Source organism: Notothenia coriiceps, unplaced genomic scaffold (genome assembly GCF_000735185.1).
Source record: "Notothenia coriiceps isolate Sejong01 unplaced genomic scaffold, NC01 NC01_scaffold00000339, whole genome shotgun sequence".
NCBI lineage: Eukaryota > Metazoa > Chordata > Actinopteri > Perciformes > Nototheniidae > Notothenia > Notothenia coriiceps.
This window is the reverse complement of record NW_011333040.1, coordinates 6,641,296-6,663,496: the sequence shown is the minus strand read 5'-3', so window position 1 is coordinate 6,663,496 and position 22,201 is coordinate 6,641,296. Positions and strand designations below refer to the sequence as shown.

At 42.4% G+C, this 22,201-nt stretch overlaps 3 protein-coding genes across 6 annotated transcripts in view; 2 read left to right on the top strand and 1 right to left on the bottom strand.

The window, feature by feature from the left end:
• ddx42 (DEAD (Asp-Glu-Ala-Asp) box helicase 42) overlaps positions 1–359 on the top strand; it is an 8,442-nt gene extending 8,083 nt beyond the window's left edge. Inside the window, exon 19 of the mRNA XM_010776922.1 lies at positions 332–359. Within this exon, the coding sequence (XP_010775224.1) occupies positions 332–359 (28 nt within the window). The remainder of the gene's footprint in view (positions 1–331) is intronic.
• Positions 338–18,846, top strand: rimbp2b (RIMS binding protein 2b). Of its 4 annotated transcripts, none has more exons than XM_010768873.1 (16): positions 338–454; positions 3,475–3,508; positions 4,184–4,332; positions 4,732–4,811; positions 5,676–5,785; positions 5,862–6,731; positions 9,287–9,438; positions 9,941–10,573; positions 10,935–11,084; positions 11,958–12,119; positions 13,568–14,338; positions 15,429–15,537; positions 17,419–17,600; positions 17,804–17,972; positions 18,120–18,182; positions 18,469–18,846. In XM_010768873.1, exons 1-16 carry the CDS (start codon positions 422–424, stop codon positions 18,672–18,674), a joined length of 3,873 nt encoding a protein of 1,290 aa, XP_010767175.1. In that variant the 5' UTR covers positions 338–421; the 3' UTR covers positions 18,675–18,846. The 4 variants fall into 4 exon arrangements, with proteins under 4 accessions (XP_010767175.1, XP_010767166.1, XP_010767186.1 ...); XM_010768864.1 differs by having other exon boundaries at positions 3,301–3,508; XM_010768884.1 differs by lacking the exon at positions 13,568–14,338 and having other exon boundaries at positions 3,301–3,508.
• Positions 18,847–21,282: 2,436 nt separating this feature from the next.
• LOC104950389 (peripheral-type benzodiazepine receptor-associated protein 1) overlaps positions 21,283–22,201 on the bottom strand; it is a 47,393-nt gene continuing 46,474 nt past the window's right edge. The window contains exons 8-9 of the mRNA XM_010776912.1: positions 22,047–22,165; positions 21,283–21,292 (exon numbers count right to left, since the gene is read on the bottom strand). Of these exons, the coding sequence (XP_010775214.1) occupies positions 21,283–21,292; positions 22,047–22,165 (129 nt within the window). The remainder of the gene's footprint in view (positions 21,293–22,046; positions 22,166–22,201) is intronic.

Genomic DNA, 22,201 nt, shown 5'->3' with positions numbered 1-22,201 from the left:
GGGGGGGGGGACTGTGTGTGTTTATGTGGTTTCTGCTGGAGGGTGAGGGACTAGTCAGCCCCGGGGCAGACCTGTGTATACCTAGAGCTATTTCCTGCTCTTATTCACCTCTCTACCTTAACCTTTTATATTTTTACTTCTCATATTTTAAGATATGAATCCTGGGCTGAGTGTATATATTTAATTTTACAACATTATTAAACTGACTTGTAAGGCAGGTAGCAGAGAATGTAAAGAATAAAGGTCACAGTCTGCCAATATCTATCTGTTAATTAATCTACAATCTAAAAGTCATGTAATGAGGTGATGTGTATGTGTGAGTGCATTGCAGACAGTCATTTCAAGATATGTATGAGTGATCAAATGTGTAATTGTGCTTTATTTCCTTCCAACATCTCTTTTACTGAATGGGTGTGTGTTTATGCTTATACAGAACCACTTGGACAGCATGCAGGTATTTCAGAATTGTTTTTATTTGTTTACTTGATCTTTACTTACACCTTTCCCAGTGTAATCAATAAGGGTCTACTGCACCCCCATGTTTACTTTAGCCCTGGAGCTATGGTGATGTAACACCACATTACAAACAAAATGATCCATCTATTTAACTTTTGTATTGATGATAAACAAGTGGTACTCAAAAGAGAAGAGGTAACTTAAAGCATACATCAGTTCAGAAATAATCTGATGTGTGCTCTTTGCTTTTTGGTTTTCAGAAATATTCAGGGCTGCTTCTTTTCTTGGGCTTTACTACCCACTCAGCTCTGTTTCACATTTCCCATCAAAGCAAACTCACAAGTGGAGAGCTTTTTGAAAGTCTGGAACATGACTGACAGCATAAACTGGAGGTCTTTCTGACTTGATCATAAAGAAAAATTCAGCAACACTCGCTTAACAATTGATGAAAAGATTCAGAATATGGATCGACTTCAATTAAAGACGAATGCCTGGGGCCTCACTGACCGACCTCAATCCCACATAATCAAAGCCCATCAACACGTTGAGGTGTGCAAATTTAACTTTATAAGATCAAACACGTGTTAACAAGTGTGTGTTTTTAGATGTGAACAAATACAAATATCAGGCTTCAATAAATGAATGTGGAAAATCTAGTTAACTGGTTAATTAAATTGCAATAAAGAGTCTGCAGTGTGTATAGCAGATATTTCAGTTTTTCTTTTAAAAATATATAAGTATTAATCATTACATCGATGTAATGTTGCATACAGTAGATTTTTGCTTTGTGTATACGACTGTTTTGTTGTCAAAGGATCACATTGCCAGTGATGAATGTGATGCTTTATCGTTGTAGCATTGCATGTCTATGATTCAGCATGTTTTGAAAAACTCTACTTGCCATACAGCTGTGAAATGTATGATGCAATTAAAACTAATACCTCCTATTTGACTAATTCAATTTTACAAACGCAGGGATTCCTTTGGTTGCGTGCCTTCTAACAGCATGTAATATCCAGCAGCAATCTGTGTGCTTGAAATGAACTGAACAGAGCGGCATACAGAGCGCTGAAGCAGCAGGGGGCGTGGCAGTGTGTTGGGCAGTGTTGAAATAAATTCCACGGTAGCTTCAGTTTCCTGAGCATCTGCGGTTCAGACTGTTGTCGGTTGAGATTGAGGTTGAGAAGTGATTCTCGATGATCAATCATTCAATTTAAGAAATAATGTTAAAGCTCCTGGAATTTCCATTATACCTGCCCAAACAAGTGTGTTCAGTTTGTCAGTGTTAGTTTGTGCATTCAAGTTTTCTGCTCTTAAAGTATACAGCTGGTGTTATTTAATATATTTGTAATTGTCAAATAATCCAGTAAAAAGACCACTACCAACATTATTTCCTCGTTTTTGGAGATTCCTTTTAATGTTTGTGAAATGAAGGGGACAGCAACAAGGTTTAAAGAGCCCATGGGTTATTGAACATGCTCAAATGTAATTATTTTGTTGCAAGAATAGATATACAGTTGTATAGGTCATTTTACTAAACTCTCCCAGAAGTGTTTGCTTCTATCACTAAACAAATCCTGTGTGTGTGTGTGTGTGTGTGTGTGTGTGTGTGTGTGTGTGTGTGTGTGTGTGTGTGTGTGTGTGTGTGTGTATTATTGTTCTCATAGTCTAGAAAAACCCTTCCATCCCTTTTACAGCCCATACAAGAAGTGATCACATATTTAAGGCATTTTTTTATTTTTTGTTAGCTTCTGTAAACACTGCTACTTCTTATTATAAAAGCTCTCAGTGTTATAACAGTGTGACATGTGTATAACATGTGACTCAAGCCCAAAGTCCATTAAGTAAATCAACATGGAAACCAATCTTCTGTATCATTAGAAATATATATATCCTTTTTTACAAAGGTAAGGTGGTTCCTTAAAACAGCTGAGCACTGGAGATGTTAGCATACGTCGCTCAAACAGAAGTAAATAGTGCATTTGCCGGGGATTATTTTCAGCTGCTGATTATTGTAACACTCTTTAATGAGTCCTCACAGTGGTAGGATAATGTACAGTATGAGGGATTTACTTACATAAAGCATACTGCCTATGTTCGTCATAATGAAGGAACATATTACATTTGGCTCATTGATGAGTTTGTAAGTTGTTTATGACAACCGTTGGAGCTCTATGACACAGTGGAGAAAGCTTTACACTGTAAGGCCACAGCGACAATATTTGTTAATAGGATAAAATTCATGTTGGTTTTGGTTTTTTCAAGCGATTACTTGACAATAAGACAAATTATGAAATATTACCAGCCTCATGCTCTTAAGACATGCATACTGCCTTGAAGTAAGAAGTTTTAATTTTCGTTTTTTCCCCCAGTAGAATAAGCATCAACTGTAGTGCATGTGTACTTTAAAGATGTTTTTATCAGTAATAAACAATCCATGTTAAAGTCTTAGAGTAATTCTTATTCCATGTTCTATTTGTGTGTAGACAGTAGACGTATAGCATCTGATACGTAGCTACTGTACTGTGTGTCCTCGGGTGTGTCTGTGTGCAGAAATGTTAGTCCTGCATCCTGTGGTTTCCTTATTTTTTTCTTCTGTTTTCCTTTGTTCCCATCCTTTCTCTCCTTGCCCTTGTCTGTCTGTTCTGCTGTCGGTCCCTCTCTCTCTCTCTGTCTGTTCTTCTGTCTGTCTGTCTCTCTCTCTCTCTCTCTCTGTCTGTTCTTCTGTCTCTCTCTCTCTCTCTCTGTTCTTCTGTCTCTCTCTCTCTCTCTCTCTCTCTCTCTCTGTCTGTCTGTGTCTCTCTCACTCCTCTCTTGATGACTCTCCTCCCTCACCACAATCAGGCCAAAGTCCGCGAGCTGGAGGAGAAATGTCGCTCTCAGAGTGAGCAGTTCAACCTCCTGTCAAAAGAGCTGGAGAAGTTCCGGCTCCAGGCCGGGACGTTTGATATCCTCAGCACTGAACCCTTAACTGTGTGCGGGTCTCCTCCTGGGTCGCCCACCAAATCCCTCTCACAGCTCCTCAACGGACTGGCTGCCCCCATAGGAAAGGGTATGTCAATGTCCCAATTGTAGTTTATTAACGCATGTCTGTCCATCCTGGGAAACTGATCCCTCCTCAGTTTGTCTACATGAGCTTTCTTCCATTATTATTATATCCACTTTGTAAAACCCAGTGAGGCCAATATGTAATTTGTGATATTGGGCTATACCAAAAATAATGATCGATTGATTTCATGTTGTTGTTATGCTTTTTTTTTTTTTTTCAAGGTTGATAATGGTATAAATTATAACATTTACTTATGGCAGATGCTGTTTGCACCTTGGTGACTACAGTGAACAATGCTAATTGCACCCTGGGTGTATGTAGCCACATTATGTATTTTTTTTAAATAGTAATATTGATTTTTGTCCTATCAAGACAACAAAAACTGTTAATGAAAAAAGCACCACCTTGTAGTTGACAGCTTGTGTTCTCTTTGTTTTTGACTTGTTTTTGTTAACACACAAATGTTTAAAGTAGAATGTTTCATCAACAGTTCAAGTTTTAATTTATAAAATACTTTAAAAAAAATGGTTTGCATAATGTTAGTACCATTAAACAATGTTAAAATGTTGGGTTACTCTTTTGTTTCCTGAAACTCTCAGTTTCTCTTTTTGGTACCGGATTTAAGTGCCGCTACATTGTGAAGTGAAGATCTGATGGGAGAAGTTGTTTGTTCCACAGGCAATGAGGCTCCAACAAGCAGATCTTTGATATCTGAGTTCATTCGGCCGCTGCAGATCAGTGGAGAGAAGCCGGAGCTCCTCTCTGTCAAGCCAACATTCCTCACTCGAGGTCGAGTCAGCAGCCCAGCACGGGCCTTCCTCTCTGAGGTATCTGATCATGTCTGTTTGGATAACTTCTGGCTTTCACTTTATTGCACTCCTCCAAACTCTGCATGACATCTGAGCCTAACAAACCCACGGCTGCCTAAGGCAAAACTATGTAAACAGCCAAAAAGACAATGTGGGGCTGAAAAAAGACTTTATTTGGAAGCTAATAAGATCCTGTATGTGAACCTTTGCTAACAGCAAGTGGCAAATCAAAATGTAAGAGCTACAAATAATGTTGGACCTTTAAGCTCACTGTTGTAGTCCTTTAGTATAGACAGTGGTTTGTAACAAGTGTGGGGGGGGGAAATCCCAAGGTGAGTAAAGGGGGTAAACAATTTAAACAAAATGTCCTTTAAATAGTTGTTGTGTTGAAAATTGTGTATTTTTTGGATTCTCTAGATGGACAAAGAGCTCGGCTCAACTACCAGGTCCAAACCGACGTTCACAGGGAAGGTTCGTCTGTGTATTGCTCGCTACAGGTACGTATCACACACAACTATTATTTTTTGCAGACATAATTCAAATGAGATGAGGAGATGTTTACACAATAAAACTTGTTTTACCTTAGATATATTCATTCAATCATGTATCTTCTTGACATTATGCGGGGATACATCACTTATTTTTGTTTACCTCTCTTAACATCAATGAATTGACGATAAAATAACTCACATGTTAGCCATATAATAACCAGTGTTATAATAATACATATCACACAAACTGTGAAGTAAGACACTAACTTATTCCCCACCCATTCACAGTGTTTTATTTACAACACTTTACACACAGGTAAAACAAATAAGTTTAGTGGTTTCAGAGCGTCTTCAGAGTACAATACGCTAAAATAAGAAAATCCCCGAAAACAGTTAAACATCCTACGAGAGGCTGATAATTAACCAGAGAGGTGGCCAAAAAACCATTACCTACATTACCTTTTAAAAGTGAAGTGGATGCTCAGTGTAGACAAGTCATGGCCAAATCTTGCTGGGATTATTTGCTTTCTCTCACAGAGCCTTAGGCTGTGGTCTTAAAGATGATTCAGTGTTTCTATCTCTACAGAAAATTACCTGTCAGCACAAAAAATAATTGGAATTCTCAGAGCACAAATATGTGAAACAGGGCCAGAGCTTTCAACCCACACTATACTCAGCTCTCTCATATTTGTAAAAGAAAACTGAATTAATAGATTAAAAATAGAAACACACATCATATTTTAAAGCAGCACTCGGCAAAACAAATATTTATATTCTAAAATTGTAGTAGTTAACATTGAAAGACTCTTCTAAACATTTTGAAATATAACTCCTACAGTTAAAATGTTCATTTATTTTTTTCCGCTGTAGTTACAATCCTTATGACGGGCCTAATGAGCATCCTGAGGCAGAGCTCCCCCTGGTGGCAGGGAAGTACCTCTACGTTTACGGGACAATGGATGAGGATGGCTTTTACGAAGGTCTGACCTCTCTTGGTATTTCATCTTTTGTTCTTTATACCACCAGAATGCCAAAATTCTGCTGTCTCTTTCTCAGGAGAGCTGCTGGACGGACAGCGGGGACTCGTCCCATCCAACTTTGTGGAGTCTGTCGCAGATGAGGATTCAGCCTTTGTCAAACACAGGGACACAGTGGCTAAAGAACCTGGCTACCTCAACCACAGTAGCCTGGGGGCTCAGAGACTAAAAGTCGGCACAGGAGCGGGAACGAGCATAAGCCGACTGCTGTCTGACAGACTAGACTGTTTAAGCACCAGCAGCTTGGGCATGGACCACCTGGGCTCCTCTAGCAATGGGACAGGAACCTTGGATGTCAACATTGACGAGGTCGGTGAAGACATTGTGCCTTATCCCCGCCGCATCAACCTGATTAAACAACTGGCCAAGAGTTTGATTCTTAGTTGGGATCCTCCTGTGGTCCCGCCGGGCTGGGGCTCCATCAGTGGCTACAATGTCTTGGTGGATAAGGAGTTGCGCATGAGTGTCCCCTACGGGGGCAGGACAAAGTCTCTTCTTGAAAAGCTCAATCTGGAAACCAACACATACCGTATCTCGGTGCAGGCCATCACTGAGCGGGGCCCGTCGGACGAGCTGCGCTGCACTCTGCTCGTGGGAAAGGACGTGGTGGTGGCACCTTACTACCTGCGGGTGGACAACATCACGCAGGTCTCTGCTGAGCTCTCTTGGATGCCAAGCAGCAGCAACTACAGCCACACCATCTTCCTCAATGGTGCAGAGTACGACATGGTCAAGGCGGGGGGCTATAAGTACAAGTTCTTCAACCTGAAGTCCATGACAGTTTACAAGGTGAAGGTTGTGGCGCAGCCGCATCAGGTGCCTTGGCAGCTTACCCTAGATCAAAGGGACAAGAAGGAGATCTCTGTGGAGTTCTGCACTCAGCCTGCAGGTCAGCCTCCAAAACAATACTCACATTAACACTTCAGTAAACAACCCTAATGCAGCTAGATATACTGGGATATTTTAAGCCTAGCTAGCACGATTTTAGCATTGCCATTGTCTATTGATTGTTTGTTTGGGACACTGATTTGTTCAAGGCACAAATATTGCAAATATGCACACATACAGAGCATATCCTTGGTAAAGATATGAGGTTTTCTTATGACTCCGATAAAACCCATCACGTTTTCACTATTGTTTACTCTGCATAACTATTTGATTCATTGCCATGACATGTGGTAGTCATTCATATCCCCCTCAGGATGAATTCCAATAACTAGTTGTATTGGTTATCTCCTGCTTTGTCCAACACTTCAGTTTATGACCAACTCTAATGACATTTCTATCAGCCTATCAGCTCTACCTTTCGTTTTGTTCCAATTAGCAAATGATAGCATGCCATTAAAGGAAAATAAGATGGAGAGCGTGATTGACATTATACCTGCCCTCTTTAATACACAGCAGGGTTTTTTCAAATGTAAAGCAACAACTACTTACCTGGCCCTTTAGAAGCAAAATGCTTCCAGACTGTATCAAAGCCTTAGTTTTGTTGGTGTCGGTATGTACGAATGGTGTGAAAGGTGTATTTATGATAAAAGGGTAACATTGCTCCCCCCCGATAATTTGATTGTTGTTCTTGTAGTCCAATATTTGGTTTCAAAGTCATCTGATATTTCAAAATGAAAGCCGTCTGATCATTTACATCCAACACTGCAATCTTTTTATTTACTCAGCCAAACGCTTCAAGCTTATTACATTTACAAACCTGACAAACATCTCAGCCATTTTCATTTTTCCCCAGCCACTTTTAGATTGCCCTCAAGGATTTGTGTGTGTACTAATGCGATAAGACACACGCATGGTAGATAAACAAAAAAAGGAAAGCGCAATGAGAAACATGGAAGAAGAATTTGCTGAATGGAGCTTTAATGCAGACTGAAAACAGTGCCTCTCGAAGCCAAATTAGTGTAAATAGTGAGCTTAGATCTTTGGGATTTCGTCTCCCATGAGGCACAGTGATGCTTTGCTGTTGCCAGCTCTAGCTTGGGTCTCACAGCCTGACAGTGTAGCTAAAGAAACTCATTAAAAGTGTCTCCACAGCAAGCTACATGTATTGTTCTGTTTCATTTGTGGAAAAACTAAAGCTCCAGTGTAGATAGCCATTGTTGGTTCAGAAAAAATAAGATTCAGATATGTCATATTGTTGCTTTGTATTTGACTTTGCTTTATTCAACATAAATAGAAGACCAAAAAGCCTGAAAGGGACTGAAAGAATGGGAGGACAAAGAGGTATTGAGAGAGAAAGAGGGGAGAGAGGGGAGAGAGGGAGGCTGAAGATTGAATTGACACTGTCTGTTGGCAGCTGATGAGCCTACATGCTGAGAGTTCATTAAATGATCTATCTATTGAACATGTTAATTAGAGGCGTCTGAAATAGTATCAGAATCGTTGGCGTGGGACTGCTGTCAATAAGGAGGACATTGTCTGGAGGCTTTCACATTGAGCATGTATGACTTCTTAGGTTACAACATGTTTTATAAATATTAGTGATAGTCAAAAAAACTCAGTGCCTACCGTTTGTGTCCAGAAGGAATGAAAGTATAATCACTGAAATATGCATCACTTCACTCATTTCTGTTCTCAGAAAAGCTTGTTGTTTGTGACAGGCGTGGTTTAATAATGACAAGAGGAAATGAAATCTCCAAACAACCACTGCTGCTGTTCCAATATTGTGTGTGTGTATGTGTGTGTGTTTGTTGTCTGCTGACAGCCAGTGTAGAAATGTGATTAAGAATGTGTTGATGGAGATTCTCAGACACACAAACAGCTGCACGTTGGGGTTCAGAGATACTGCTGACTGCATCTGCTCACTCTTTCTCACTGTTTGACTGCAGGGGGGCAGCAGCACTGCACAGATGGGTATATTGTTTAGTATGCAGTCAGCACTGACAGATTGTGGAAATAGCAAACTGTTTTAAAAAAAAAAAAGTAAAGCTCCATAGAATATTGTCAGCGATAATCTGGCTACAGGATATTGCTGGACATACATTGATGGCATCATGTTGGTAAACGTGGCTCTATCCAACACTGTAACCCCTGCACCCAATACGCATATGAATGAATCACATGATCCATACCATAAACATGCAGAGACGAGCCTCCAGAATCCTTCTACAAATAAGTATTTGAATATAATAAACATTCAGCGGTCAGCTGGCTCGATGTAACATAGCACATATATATCATACCAATCATCAGTAAAATCAAGAATGCCTTTTGAACAATTTATAATGAATGTTTTTAATACAATTCTTGGTATTACTATGAGTTTAGGCTTTAAACGGTGCTAGATGTGAGAACCCAAATATGAGAATGGCCTTATTTCTGACTTTGGGAAGTTCACAGTACAGAGGTCAGTACGTTCTTTTTTTGGATCATGGCAGTGATGGTTGTTGAGCTGCCTTGCTTTCTCTCCTTACCCAGTGTGTGTGTTGTGCTCCCCAGGGCCCCCTCTTGCTCCCCAGGAGGTGCAGGTTCAGTGTGGTCAGACGCCTGGGATCCTGCAGGTCAGATGGAAGCCGCCACCTCTGACGTCTTCAGGAACCTCCAACGGGGCCAGTGTGCTCGGCTATGCTGTATGCACAAAGGGACAAAAGGTACCGAGCGTCAGAACAAGACCTTTTCTCTAAATCCTGCCATAGAGTTCTTAAAAAAAGGTAGCCTTTGCTTTTCTGAATGGTGCCTTCTATGAGTAGTGTTCTGTTGCCATCTCCTGGTGAAATTATATAATGCTGAAATCCCCCCAGGGTCCAGCATCACCTAAGATATCACTTTAAAAAAGAGAGCTGTAACAGGCTCCATGATGATGTGTCAGTGAGACACTCTTTCACAGGGAGCTTTTGTTTGTGTGTGTGTGCAAAAATGTGTCTATCAACCATGATAGTGTCCAGGTACTTTTTAAACCAAAATCAGCGAAGTGCAAATTTACAGTTTTTTGAGATGCAGCTTTTTTTAACTATCAGGTATTTCTCTTCAGCCAACATGTATGAGAGCTAGAAAAGCATGTAGTTTGTATGATGGAAGGGTAACACAGTAAGTGCTTCTGCATGCTAAATTCTGAAATGCCCTTTGATAATCTGGTTCTCTTTATGAATACAGATAGCAGAAGTCCTATACCCCACAGCTGACTATGTGACTGTGGAGTTGAACAGGATTCAGGGTCTGGAGGCCAGGGAAATCATTGTAAGGACGTTATCCACACAGGGAGAGTCACAGGACTCGCCCGTGGCCGTCATCCCAAACAATCTCTTGGGCTCACCACGCCTCTCCCACCGGACCACTGCGCCGTCCCATCCTATGTCCCACCCACAGTCCCATCCTCCTTACCCATCAACATACCCCCCAAATCATCCTCAGCCCCAGGTGCATCCTTTGCCTCGAGCCCAGCCCCACACTCTGCCCCACACACAGCCGCACACGCAGCCCGTCTGCCAACCCCCTCCTCATTTCCCGCACCACCCCATGCCCAAGTCCAAACCGTTAGTAAGTGCCAGAGAGCAAGAAACCAAAGAGCATGAGGTGGGAATGCGGACAGCCCCGCCCTGGGAGCGAGCCCCCTCTCCGCTGCCCCCCATGCGGGGACCCAACCTGCAGCCGCCTCACTTCCAGCCACGGCGATCGCCCTCTCCTCAGAGGATCCTGCCACAGCCTCAGGGAGCCCCCATCCCCAACACCATCGCCAAGGCCATGGCACGGGAAGCTGCCCAGAGAGTGTTTGCCGAGGGCAACCGGGTGCGTAGGGCTTTCATTATATCAATTGTAGCAGTGGATATTGATAAAGTGTTCATATCAACATGTGATAGAAATAAGCCAAGATTTTTGCTTCGTTATGTAATAATGCTTATTTCCCCTATTCCATTCTGAACATAAAGGGACCACAGCCTGAATTTCATTGTACAATAACCATGATCCTAAAAAGTATTAGTTTAATTTTCTTTTGAAAAAAATATGGAGCTATATTAGAAAAAGAAAATCGAAAAGAAAAAATGTGGATGACCACATTTTTTCACTTAAATTGAGGGAAAAAAAGGATTGAAGGAAGGTAACAATACTTAATAATTGTTTTAAATCAAAATAACATCTCTGTTATCAGGTTGAGAAAAGGAATATCTTTAGTGAGCGAGGCAACGCTTTGCATCCAGTCAACTCTGATGAGGAGGAGGATGGCTACGACTCTCCTCATGCGAGGAGAAGAGGAGCATCCGTGGATGAATTCCTCAGAGGATCAGAGTTGGGGAGACAGGTACTTTGTGTTTAGACAATGTGTATCGCTTTCTTTTAAGAACAAAGCAATCAGTACGTAGTAATTAAATCAATTCACATTCCATCATATCAAATGAAAGCCCATCTTAATGAGTGTTCCTGCATCTGTATAACATTAAAGGTGAGGTAGGTAATTTTGGAGAAATCAGCTTGAGTGCGCTAGAATTTGAAAATACACAGCCGGAAAAAATCTGCCACTTCCTTACAGAGCCCCTCCTCCAACACACACGAACACGCACATGAGGGCACGAGATAAGTTTGTGCACAGATGGAAGGCTGACAGGCAGGCAGGCCATCCAATCATTTTAGCCGGGCCGGCTACAATGATTGGTCGTGCTTTTTACAGTACCACAGCTTCCACAGGTGACATTTTTTTATTGATTTTTTTGTCAAAGCACTTAAGATATTCATTGCTATCGGGATGTTAAGAGCATTCCATGGAATATAACAAAAAGTGTATCTCGAGCCGGTTTCCCAAACTTACCTACCCCACCTTTAACGTGATCTTATCTAAAAATGTGATGAAAAATTGAATTACACTTTCATTGCAAATTGTGTAGCTATTCAAGAGTTTTCAACAGCACACCACATTCAGAATTTGATAATCGCAGTAGACATTTATCAGTATTATAGATAAAGGGAATTAAGTGGGTTTGCCAGCCAATAAGAGTGTGAAGTCGTCCAAGTCTTAAGGTGACATCATTGGTTGTAGACACTTTCTTTATCTACTTAGTAATGGTGACTTTTGTCAAATAGTCCACCAAACTAAAAGGATAACATTTAAAAGTTAAACTTGTTACTTAATATTCTCCTTTTAAACTCTATTAACTTCTCTCTTTCATTTTCCCATCAGCCCCACCATCAACACTACAGCCACAGCGAGGAGTACCACACGGAGAGCAGCCGGGGCTCTGACCTGTCCGACATCATGGAGGAGGACGAGGAGGACCTTTACTCTGAGATGCAACTGGAGGAGGGCCGTAGGCGGAGTATAAACTCTCACAACACTCTTAAGGTACAAACTGCACACCTTCTCTCTGTAGTGGGGGGAGGACGTGGGGGAGACAGGGCTTTAGGGAGGGAGAGGGTCTTTCCACCTGCAGAAGTGCTCTCTCTCACAGGCTCTACCACCAGGCCCGTCGTGGCTTTGCCCGGTACCCCCCCACCCACCAGCCTGCTCCTACACCCCGCACCTCCATCACTGCCGATCAAGGCTAAGCTCATGGGAATGGCTCCTTATACATAGCTGTACCGCATGATCAGGGGGAAAGCTTAATAAAGCATAATATTGAGTTATGGTTTGCATTTTTAAGCTCTTCATACGGCAGCAAAGGTTCCAAGTGTCAGATGTTAGAATGTGATTCTGAAGTGCACATTTTAACATACTTTACTGTATCGAAGGGTCACTGCATCTCAAGTGCACATGGGAATCTCATTTAAGTGAGTACTTAAATGGAAATATTCACGTTTGTTTATGTTCGTAATGTTCTAATGTTTAATTTTTCTATTGTCGATGGAAATGTTCACATTATCTGTACATGAGCCTGTCTTCATTTGGTTTGTCAGTTAGTACGCGTCATATGTATGCCATCATGTTAAGAAACTCAGTCTCTGTATTTTAGTAGAATTACAAAGCCAATACAAAATCATCGCAGATTTCGTTTTGTCTCGGTTATTTTGAGTTAAATCTGTACAATTATGTATTTACTCTTTAAATACACTAATGCCGCATCTCTTATGTCATCTCCATCTAATTGTTATACTGTGGCACATTATCCACCCCTTATACTTCTATCATAGACCAATATTGTTTTAAAACATGTATAGTGACTATATAATAATACACATTTTTCATTAGATATTGTTAGGAAAATAGTCACTTATTAATTGTCAAATTAACTTCTGCAGTTTTTTTCTGTGAGTACATTGAAGTATGTTTCACTTTATTCTAAATGGTATCATCATGTAGCTTATTCTCCCACTCAGCTGTATGTCGTTATCAGTTTCCTTTTTGGAGGATGTATTAATTCATTTCACCATCATAGTGTTTTCACTTATCCCTCACCCGTGAGTCACTTTCTATTTTGATGGATATTTCTAATTACTCAAAAGCAAAATTCCCTTTTTTACACATTAACTTCCAGGCCTCGCCCAGATTATCAGTTTTATTATTTTTACTTCTCCACATGTGAGCCCTCACAGATTCCTGTTCAGAGCATGCCATTTTCCTCCTCACGGAATGAGACTGCATGTTTTACTACATTGCCACAATTAACTAATTCTGTCTTTATTTTGTCTTTTCCCCCCCATTTGTTCTATTCACATACTGTGTTGTTTCCTGCCTGTTCTAAAACCTCCGAAAAAACTTTTCAACCCTCCTCCCAAAAATCTAAACTGAACGTTATTGAATTGAACTAACTGAACTGTGAAATTGTGGAACTTTGCTCCTGGTCACGACTGAAGGCGTATTACAAGCGCCAGGACTTAGCCGAGGAGAGGGACTGCTGGGACCTCCAGAGGGAGGTGGTGAAGCAGAAGTCGCTCCGCAGCAAGCGCCTCCACAGCATCCCCGAGGTGGCGGAGGAAGAGTCCGACTGCGTGGACAGCATGGGCCAGCGCCGTTACGAAGAGGGCAGGCGGCCAGGGACGCCACATACTCAGCGCAGGATGTACCCCCAGGACCCCCACATGAACAACCATCAGAACAAGAACTCCCGCCACCTGCAGCGGCAGCGCTCCTCGCCTCGCTTCACCGACGGTCGCTACGGCTACAGCGCAGACGACCGCGGCTTGGTACGACCCAACCGCCAGAACACCAAGAGTCCTGACAGCGGTTTGGACTGCGGCAGTGAGGAAGAAGGCTCTCTGGGCCGAGGGTATCGAGGGTACTACACTCATGGGAGCCCAATGCGGGGGCCCATACAGATCATACACTGCGAAGGCCCGGTAGAAAGGCGTGCGCTGGCCATGGGTCGCAAAAGAACTCTGACTCGCCAGTGCAGCGTAGAGGACGAGTTCGCTGACATCCCAGCGACTACAGCCAAGTCGGTGCACAGGGGGGACTTTAGGAGCAGGGAGCACTTTGGGCCCAGTCAGGAGGTTGGGCCCAGAAACTACTCCAGGGAGGGGGCCCTGAGCGAGGGCAGGCTGGACGAGCTGGACAGGGTTTATTACAGCCCCCACAGGGAGGCTAGGGCCCATTCTTTGTCCAGGCTCAACAGGGACCAGCCGCTGGTGTGTGATTCAGACTTTCTGCTGTACTTTCATCAGCAAGCTGCCGCCATTCTGTTTTCTTAATGTTGTCTGTTTTTCTTTATGATGACCCCCTTTTCTTTTCTTTCATTTTCCGTTTTTTGTTTTTCATTTTTATGACACATTATCACATGTTCATGGTTGGTCCGACTTGATGTTTTATTTTGTATGTGTTACTTTGCTTGTACTCAGAATGTCAGGTGGATTTTAAAGTAGAGTTTTCAATTACCTAAAGGCCATTTACCTACGTTTTGACTTCTCATGTCTTTGAGGGGAAAGGTTTCATGTTAAGGAAAGTGCTGCTCCCGTCTCTTCTTCCCCTGCCTTCTCTCTGGCAGCTGCCGGCTTCATTTGTTTATCTCCATGACTCGGCCTCTGCTGCTGTATCGCACCACTTTGTGCTTGAAGCTCCATTTCAGCATCTCCTGCCTCTCATTGCTTCATATTTATATTTAGGCCAGATCAAGACTTCTGCAGCCTGCGGAGATTCATTTAGCCATCGACCCATACTCATCATCTCTTGCTTGCCTCTTTCACATGTTTCAGCAAAAACAAACTTGTTCATCATCACTTCTCATATTAAATGTTTTGATTTTGTAGCATACATCACTCCAGGCTAACGTTATAATGGCTTTCTCCATCTAACTACATATGTATCCATTATTTCACTCCTTTTCTTCTCATCCACTCTTTCTCTTTAATCATCAATCGTGCCGCCATTTGCTTTCTTTTCTCATCAAGGAGCTGACATGCACAGAACAAAACAAACCAAACAAATGGTCTTTAGCTAACCATCTGACCCTTTCTGACCCCCAGTCCATGTTGTTGTGTTGGGGGTTGATTTGATTTACTTGTTTTGATGGTCTGTGGGGTTTCCTTATTGTTTCAGTTTTACTATTATTTTGCTGCCCTAAGGACAAATGGAAGTCACAACATTTGCTCTTATGGTTTTTATCTGTTGTTTTAACAGGATTGTGGGATTCTGTAAATACCTTTTTATAAAGTTATCTAATCTTCAAAATGCAGGCGGTTCGTTGTTCTAACATCTCGTCTTTTGTTTTTCACTCTAAAGATCATTGGGAACTCTTCATCACATGGAAACTCTGATCGCCTGGACCACTCAGGAAGGAGGGCGGTTCACATCGGCAACCCCCCTCAACAGCGGCAAATCCCATCCATTGGTTAGTGACGTCACCACATGAGGAGAAGCGTCATCCCACCTGCAGGGCCACTGATGTTTGTGCTATTTATACCATGTGTTTCCCTTACCCATGTGAGCCGAGCTGTACATCTCTCCCATAGAGCTTAACTGTCACGTAGACCTTTGATTTGTGGGGTGAATGCACACCCTGTAGCTGTCCATCCTCACAAGCTGGAATCGCCAAATGTTCACATGCAGTTCTGCAGGAAAGTCTTCCCAGATACACTCCCTATGCCTGTGTTTACTGTGGGTTAACATGTTTACATGACCAACCAATTTGACCTCCCAGCATTGCTGTTTTACACCCAGTGACTCCAGAGTGAAACCTGTTGCCTTGTGCACCCCCCCACCTCAGGGCAACCCCATCATCCTACTGTCTCAGCATGAGTGAATGGGCCATGGGGTAGAGCAGAGTGTGTGTGCTGACCGTAACGTTGTGATTGGTGTCTTCTGTAGAGATCACCATGGACAGTAACAGTGAGGGGAGTGAGGGGAACCTCTCACCCATCAAGGAGGATGTTAACTATGGCAGTGTAGCTCGGCGCAGGATATGGCGGTCTTTGTCCTCAGAGGATCAATATGGTATGTGGTGCAGCTGACTATGACAATTCACCTTGACAATGCCAGAAAAGGCCAAGAGTCGTTTTTTGAACACATGCAGTGATATGGTGGCCTTTGTTCTGTGCTGAACAGTTGGCCTCTTTGTATAGCTTAGCTATGCTGAATAAAGCATGAATAAAGCTGACGGGGTAAACCAAGACTGGCCCCTTTCCCGCTTTTTGGAGAATGAAAATCCCTTCCCTGTATGTACTCCTACACCTTCAATCCCTAGAATCCCCAACTCACTCCTACTCTTCCCGTTCACCCTCCATATGCAGGCCACTCACCCACCCCACAGTAACTTACCCCGACCTCCTCTTCCTTAGCTTTTTTTGCCTCCTCTTCTTTTCCTTCTCCTCCCTCCTTCATGAGCCAGTAGCCCGTTTGCTTTAATTTTGCATGAGCCGTTTACAATACAGTGAGAAGGAAAGACTGAAACACATTTCACATCTTCAGAAAGTCACCTTTCAGTTGCTTAGTTAGTATTGGTTGCAATACCTCTGAGCCATCATCCAGACTTACAATCTGCCATTGAAACATTTAACATGGTGATCCAAGGGAAGCATGGGGAACTGATATCAGGTTCATCCCTTCCCCCTCACTGATATCTGCGATGCCAGGAACTGCTGGGGCAATTGATGTGTTATCTCCTTTGGGAACGTGCCTCCTTTGTCTTTTTTTCGCTGCACATTGTTTCCAGATGTGGCCTCAAAGCATGCCTGTAACACCTGCATTTGATATAGGAATGCTCTCCTCATCGTGTCCAATCCCAGGAAAGCATGCGTGTTAATTAGCCTCTGTGAGATAAGGCAGTGAAACAGCAATGAACAATAGTGCAGTGTTACTCGTGTCCTGGTGTGCACAGTCAGTTCAGTTTCCCTTGCAACCTGAAATCTGCTTGACATGTGTTTCCCGTCTGTGCTGTGCTGTACTGTGCTCCCACCGTGCTGTGATGTTTAGAGACTGTCACGCCAGCTAGCAGAGATGTGTGAACGAAGAACCCCACCATGTGCCACGGTTGCACTTTTTCTGTAAAAGCACCCTTTTGCTTTCAGTGCGGTAACCCGACAGGAATATGGTTTCCAAAGTAAAAGAAATTAAAACAAAAAGCAAGATTTTCGGCTCTTTTTTCACACATGCATCTCATCGCCCTCTCCCCTGTCAGCTCTAACAAAGAGACATCTTCTGCTCTCATTGCCTCTACAGCCAGCGTGGCTGTATAAGGCTGGTAGTAGCAGCAGAGGCCTCCTCTATGTTTCAGACGGCTATGGCGGGCGGCGAACCGGGCGGGGACGGCGCTCCCCGGAATACTACGAGGAGTCGGAGCCGGACGAGATGACGCGTGTGTTCGTGGCTCTGTTCGACTACGACCCCATGTCCATGTCTCCCAACCCTGACGCTGCTGACGAGGAGCTTCCATTCAAGGAGGGCCAGATCATCAAGGTGCAGTTCTTAGACACTACAAAGACCTATAGACGGATTTGTTTCATGCATAGCAAAAAAATAAAATGATGCTAGATTTCTTGTCTCTTTAAATCCTCTATGCCCAAATGTTGTCTTAGCGAAGTGCCTTTTCTAATCCTTGTTTTACATGTTATCTGTTTCTGGCATGCCTTTCTTCCCCTGACACTTTGTTGTTCCTTTAGGTCTTTGGGAACAAAGACACGGATGGTTTCTACAGGGCGGAGGTCCGGGACCGAGTTGGTCTGATCCCTTGTAACATGGTCTCTGAGATCCAAACAGAGGATTATGATATGATAGACCAGCTCCTTAAACAGGGCTTCCTGCCACTCAACACTCCTGTGGAGAAGTTAGGTGAGATGTTTTCCTTCTGCACCGCCTTGCATTCTTCTGTTTTTTACTTTGCCTTTATACCCTCCCTGACTTCCAACTTCTGAACTGTCTTTTACTGACACATTTATCCTTTCCTTTGCTCTTATTCTTTTCTGCTTTCTTGTAAAGTGAACTGTGACCGTTTCAAAGATGGCCGCTCAATAAATCGCAGGTCCAGAAAGTCCAAGCGAGGTCTGTGTCCAGTGAGATGCTCTTCTGCTCTTTACTTTACTGCTCCTTTCCTACTTCTCACCATCTGTTTTCATCTATTGACTGCTTCAAACTAATCTCTAATATATGTTTTGTAACTAGGCTTACCATAACTAAAAACATGAGTGTAGTTTAGCTTGCAAGCCAGATTATGACATTTCAAAGCTATCATGTTTCATCACAGCTCATCCCATCCTTCAGGAAAGATGACCTGTTATTTCCACTGATTTACTGTTTTTCTGTTTATTATCACTTGTTCTCTAAATAGAGAGGAACAGGCGGAGTGGCCGGCAGCATCCGATGTCCACACGAAGAATGGTGGCTCTGTACGACTACGACCCCCGGGAGAGCTCTCCTAACGTTGATGTAGAGGTACTGCCCTCCTGTGGCTCCAGATATTCACTTTGTCTGAATCATTCTCTGTCACCACCATCATGTAAACTGATGCATAAAGCAGTCGAAGCACAAAGATGAGGATGTTCAATGTTTTGTTTAATGATTTCACTACTTAAAGTCATTTTGGGAGATAAGCATATTCACTGTGTCGCCAAGCTAGATCAGATTGATGCTAGTCTTGTGTCTGTCAGGTAAATATGAAGCTATAGCCAGAGAATGGTTGGCTTAGCTTAGCACTAAGGAAATAAGCAGGGTGAAACTTCTAGACTGGCTCTGATGAAATGTTTAAATATACAGTATCTGCCTCTGTATTCTGATACTAGCAAAGAACTGAAATTAGCATGTTATACCTAATTCGTGTTCAAGTTCTTATTTTGAGACGGTTGCACACAGAGCCATTATTAAACTTCCATGTAGTACACGGTGTACACTATGTACTTTCTTTAGTGTGAGTTTTGACGGGGTAGTTTTGTCTAGAGTTGAACGCGACTGTTCTGCAATTATAGGAAGTAAGAATCGCATTTTTTTGACTTCTTCTTCTTCTTCTTCTATTTAATTGCAAGCCAAACTGCCGACACACTGGCCGTTTCTCAATCGCGAGGATGCTTGCTTGGTAGCACATGTCTTCCGAGTCACTTGCTTCAGAAGCTAGGCAAGAATACTTCCTGGCATTCGGAAAACGAAGAGTGGAACAGGCTAGCAAGTGTGCAGGTGTGCGTCATATGAGAGGCCCCGCCTTACATTTTCCGCCACAGATTTGGGGAAATTGGTCCGTGCGCAAAGCATTGTGGGGATTTTAAGGACGCGAAGTCTACCCATGTGCAGCCTCGAAATTACCCCCAAACTAAGGACGCGGCCTCGGTGGAATTCCAAGTATGCTGGAGATTGGAACAGTCCTTCTGCGGCACTTGATGACGTAGCATCCTTGAAATATTGGCTTGGAAGCCAGTTTCCTCGAGATTGAGAAACGGCCACTGAAATATATCTGCCAAGATGGCGACTAATTAGGCTGAGATGTATCCAGTGACAAGACTTGCCTACAGACAAAAAATAGTTTTTTAATCATCAGTTTTTGTACAGATTCAATAAGATACAACAAGTTAATAACTGAGCCTTAGAGCTGCTGGCAGATGTTTTTATAACAGGGAAATCCACGATAGCTTTTTCTCCCTGCTTACAGTCTTTATTTCAAGCTAAGCTAACCCTCTGCTAGCTGTAGCATCAAACGAGTGGTATCCTGGCGAGATGATGCTGCACTATTCCTTGTTGTGCAACTCAGGGCAATATGTTACCAAAGGGCAAAAGTTAGCATTGTGTAAGATACAGGATTGAATTACTTTCCCGTGCTGTTTTTTTGCCCNGACAATTAAATAAGCTTTAAAAAAAAATATATATATATAAAAAATGTTGAACACGGTGCAAAAAAATCCACCAATTTAATGTAACCACGACCAACAGAAGAATTGGTGGATTTTTTTGCACCGTGTTCAACATTTTTTATATATATATATTTTTTTTTAAAGCTTATTTAATTGTCAAAACAGTGAGTTATTCAACATAAAACAGTTTTGTGCATGCAAATAAGTGCATATAATCAAGGAAGCATTTGAAAGTCAGTTTACTACACTTACCTGTGAGCACCACTTGCCTGAGAGCATCACAACCAAAGATCTCAAACTAGAAGTATTTACATCCAGTCATCAAATTAACAAACCTAGAAATTATTTCATTTTCTATAAAGGCTCCTCCTCCGGCTATAACCACGGTTTTAACCCTAGCTATAAAGCTCAAACTGGCTTCTTTCTTATAAAAAGGAATAGTTGACCTTTACATTTGGAGAAGTATGCTTATTCGCTCAAGATTGACACCACTGTCATTCCTTTAAAACATAAATCTAAAACAAGCAACTGTTGAGTCAAGCCCTACACAAAGACTGCTATCGGGGGAAAAGAGTATCTGTCCAAAGTGACCACATATCCACTTAACAGCACCATTTAACCTCACTTACATTGTATATATCATTTGTTTATTAGTACTAACAACAACAACAAAAGTTTAAAAGCAACGACTCATCCTTTTTTTGGACAGGTTATTTCCCAGGGTTTGCTTTGATTAGTTAAGAGGCAAGTAGCAGAGACTTCTGGAAGTTGCTGGTGCCAGCCAAGAAAAAGCCTGACTCATATCACGGCCAACTGTCAACATGTCAGTAAAGGTCCAGCAGCACTGCTTCCATAATCTACACGGGGAAAGCTGTCATTCTCCAGGAATACAGAGTGTTCAGGCCCCCCACTAAGAAGAACTAAGGTCATAATGAGCTTCAGACCCTTCATCTATGCCAACTGTCATAACATTGTAAATGTATTTGTGGCTTTGTTAAATATTCTGCTTCAATTTAATGTGTGATCCTGGCTATTAATTATCTTTATCTGATGATTAACTACTGCACATGGTTATTTAAACAATGCCAGTGTGTGTGTTTGAATGGTTGTTTAAGTTGTATCACAGAAAAATGACCTAGACAGAGTCTCCGTCGAAACAAACATAATTTCCAACAATTGTTAAATTATGTTCCATAAATAATAAATGAAGGAGGCTTGTGCATTCAAGAGGAATGAGGTTTGGGTATTATAGAACCATTGAACTGCATAAAAACACAACATAATACACGCCATTTTTCTTATGGGAACTAGAAACATCTGTTGAGAAAAACAGAGTGTTCCACATGAATATGAGAGCATCTGTGTACTTTACCATTTCATAAATCTACTTTGCAGGCAATTAATTTAGGAGAATGCAGAGAGCAGCCAGTGTCTGAAGGAAGATAAGGCAGTAATGAGCTTCTGTTAATGAGAGAAAAAAAGCTGCTGAGAACTCTGCCTGTGAAAGGCTGACTGTGAAGTTAGAGCAACACTGCAGCAACAGCAACACTGGAGCACACAAACTGTTTCTAGAGAAAGCTATGGTGACAATTCCTATCATGTTCACACTATCAGCCATCTCAGCCATTGCTGGGCTTGCTTTGACATTAGAGTCAGCTTCAGTGCACAGAGGAGGAAGCCCGACCATCAAATGGCCTGGGCCAGCATTTTTCCTTTAAGCAAGCCTCTAAAAAGTGTCATATCTACTTTGGGTTTTGAATGTCTGATTTGCTTGCTCGTAACAAACAAGAGGAGTGCTTCTCAAATGTTGAGCACTCAGGGTTTGGAGAGTGATAGACAGCTGAAGGGTGGGGATAAGAGGATGCACTGGGAGAGCTCTCGTGGTGAAAATGTTGAGAGAGGTGAGTGCTACAGCCTATAGGGAGTTTCTCTCTTTGCTCTGCTCTCCATAATACAGCCTTTGAGTTGACTTTCACCTTTGTTGGACTGTACCGCAGCTCAACAAAAAGCTCTTTGACTTGTGACCCAAACAAGAAAGCCCAAACCTCTGGTGCTGTGAGTGATTAGTAACCTGAGCTCCCTTACCTTCTGAAGAACTTCAATCTCCTGCTGCTTTGCATTGAGTACAGCCAAGGCCTGCTCATGCTCCAACTCTAGCTGCTGCCTCCGCTCTGCAGCCTCGCGCATATGCTGTCCACAGGGGGTGCAGGGGTGGAGAGCCAGGAG

What these genes read in the sequence shown, in the direction of transcription:
- rimbp2b (XM_010768864.1), top strand. Translation starts at nt 422, where the DNA reads ATGCTTATACAGAACCACTTGGACAGCATGCAG. An exon ending in ACCACTTGGACAGCATGCAG is followed by an intron (nt 455 to 3,300) that starts GTATTTCAGAAT and finishes CACCACAATCAG; the next exon opens with GCCAAAGTCCGCGAGCTGGA. An exon ending in GTTCTGCACTCAGCCTGCAG is followed by an intron (nt 6,732 to 9,286) that starts GTCAGCCTCCAA and finishes TGTGCTCCCCAG; the next exon opens with GGCCCCCTCTTGCTCCCCAG.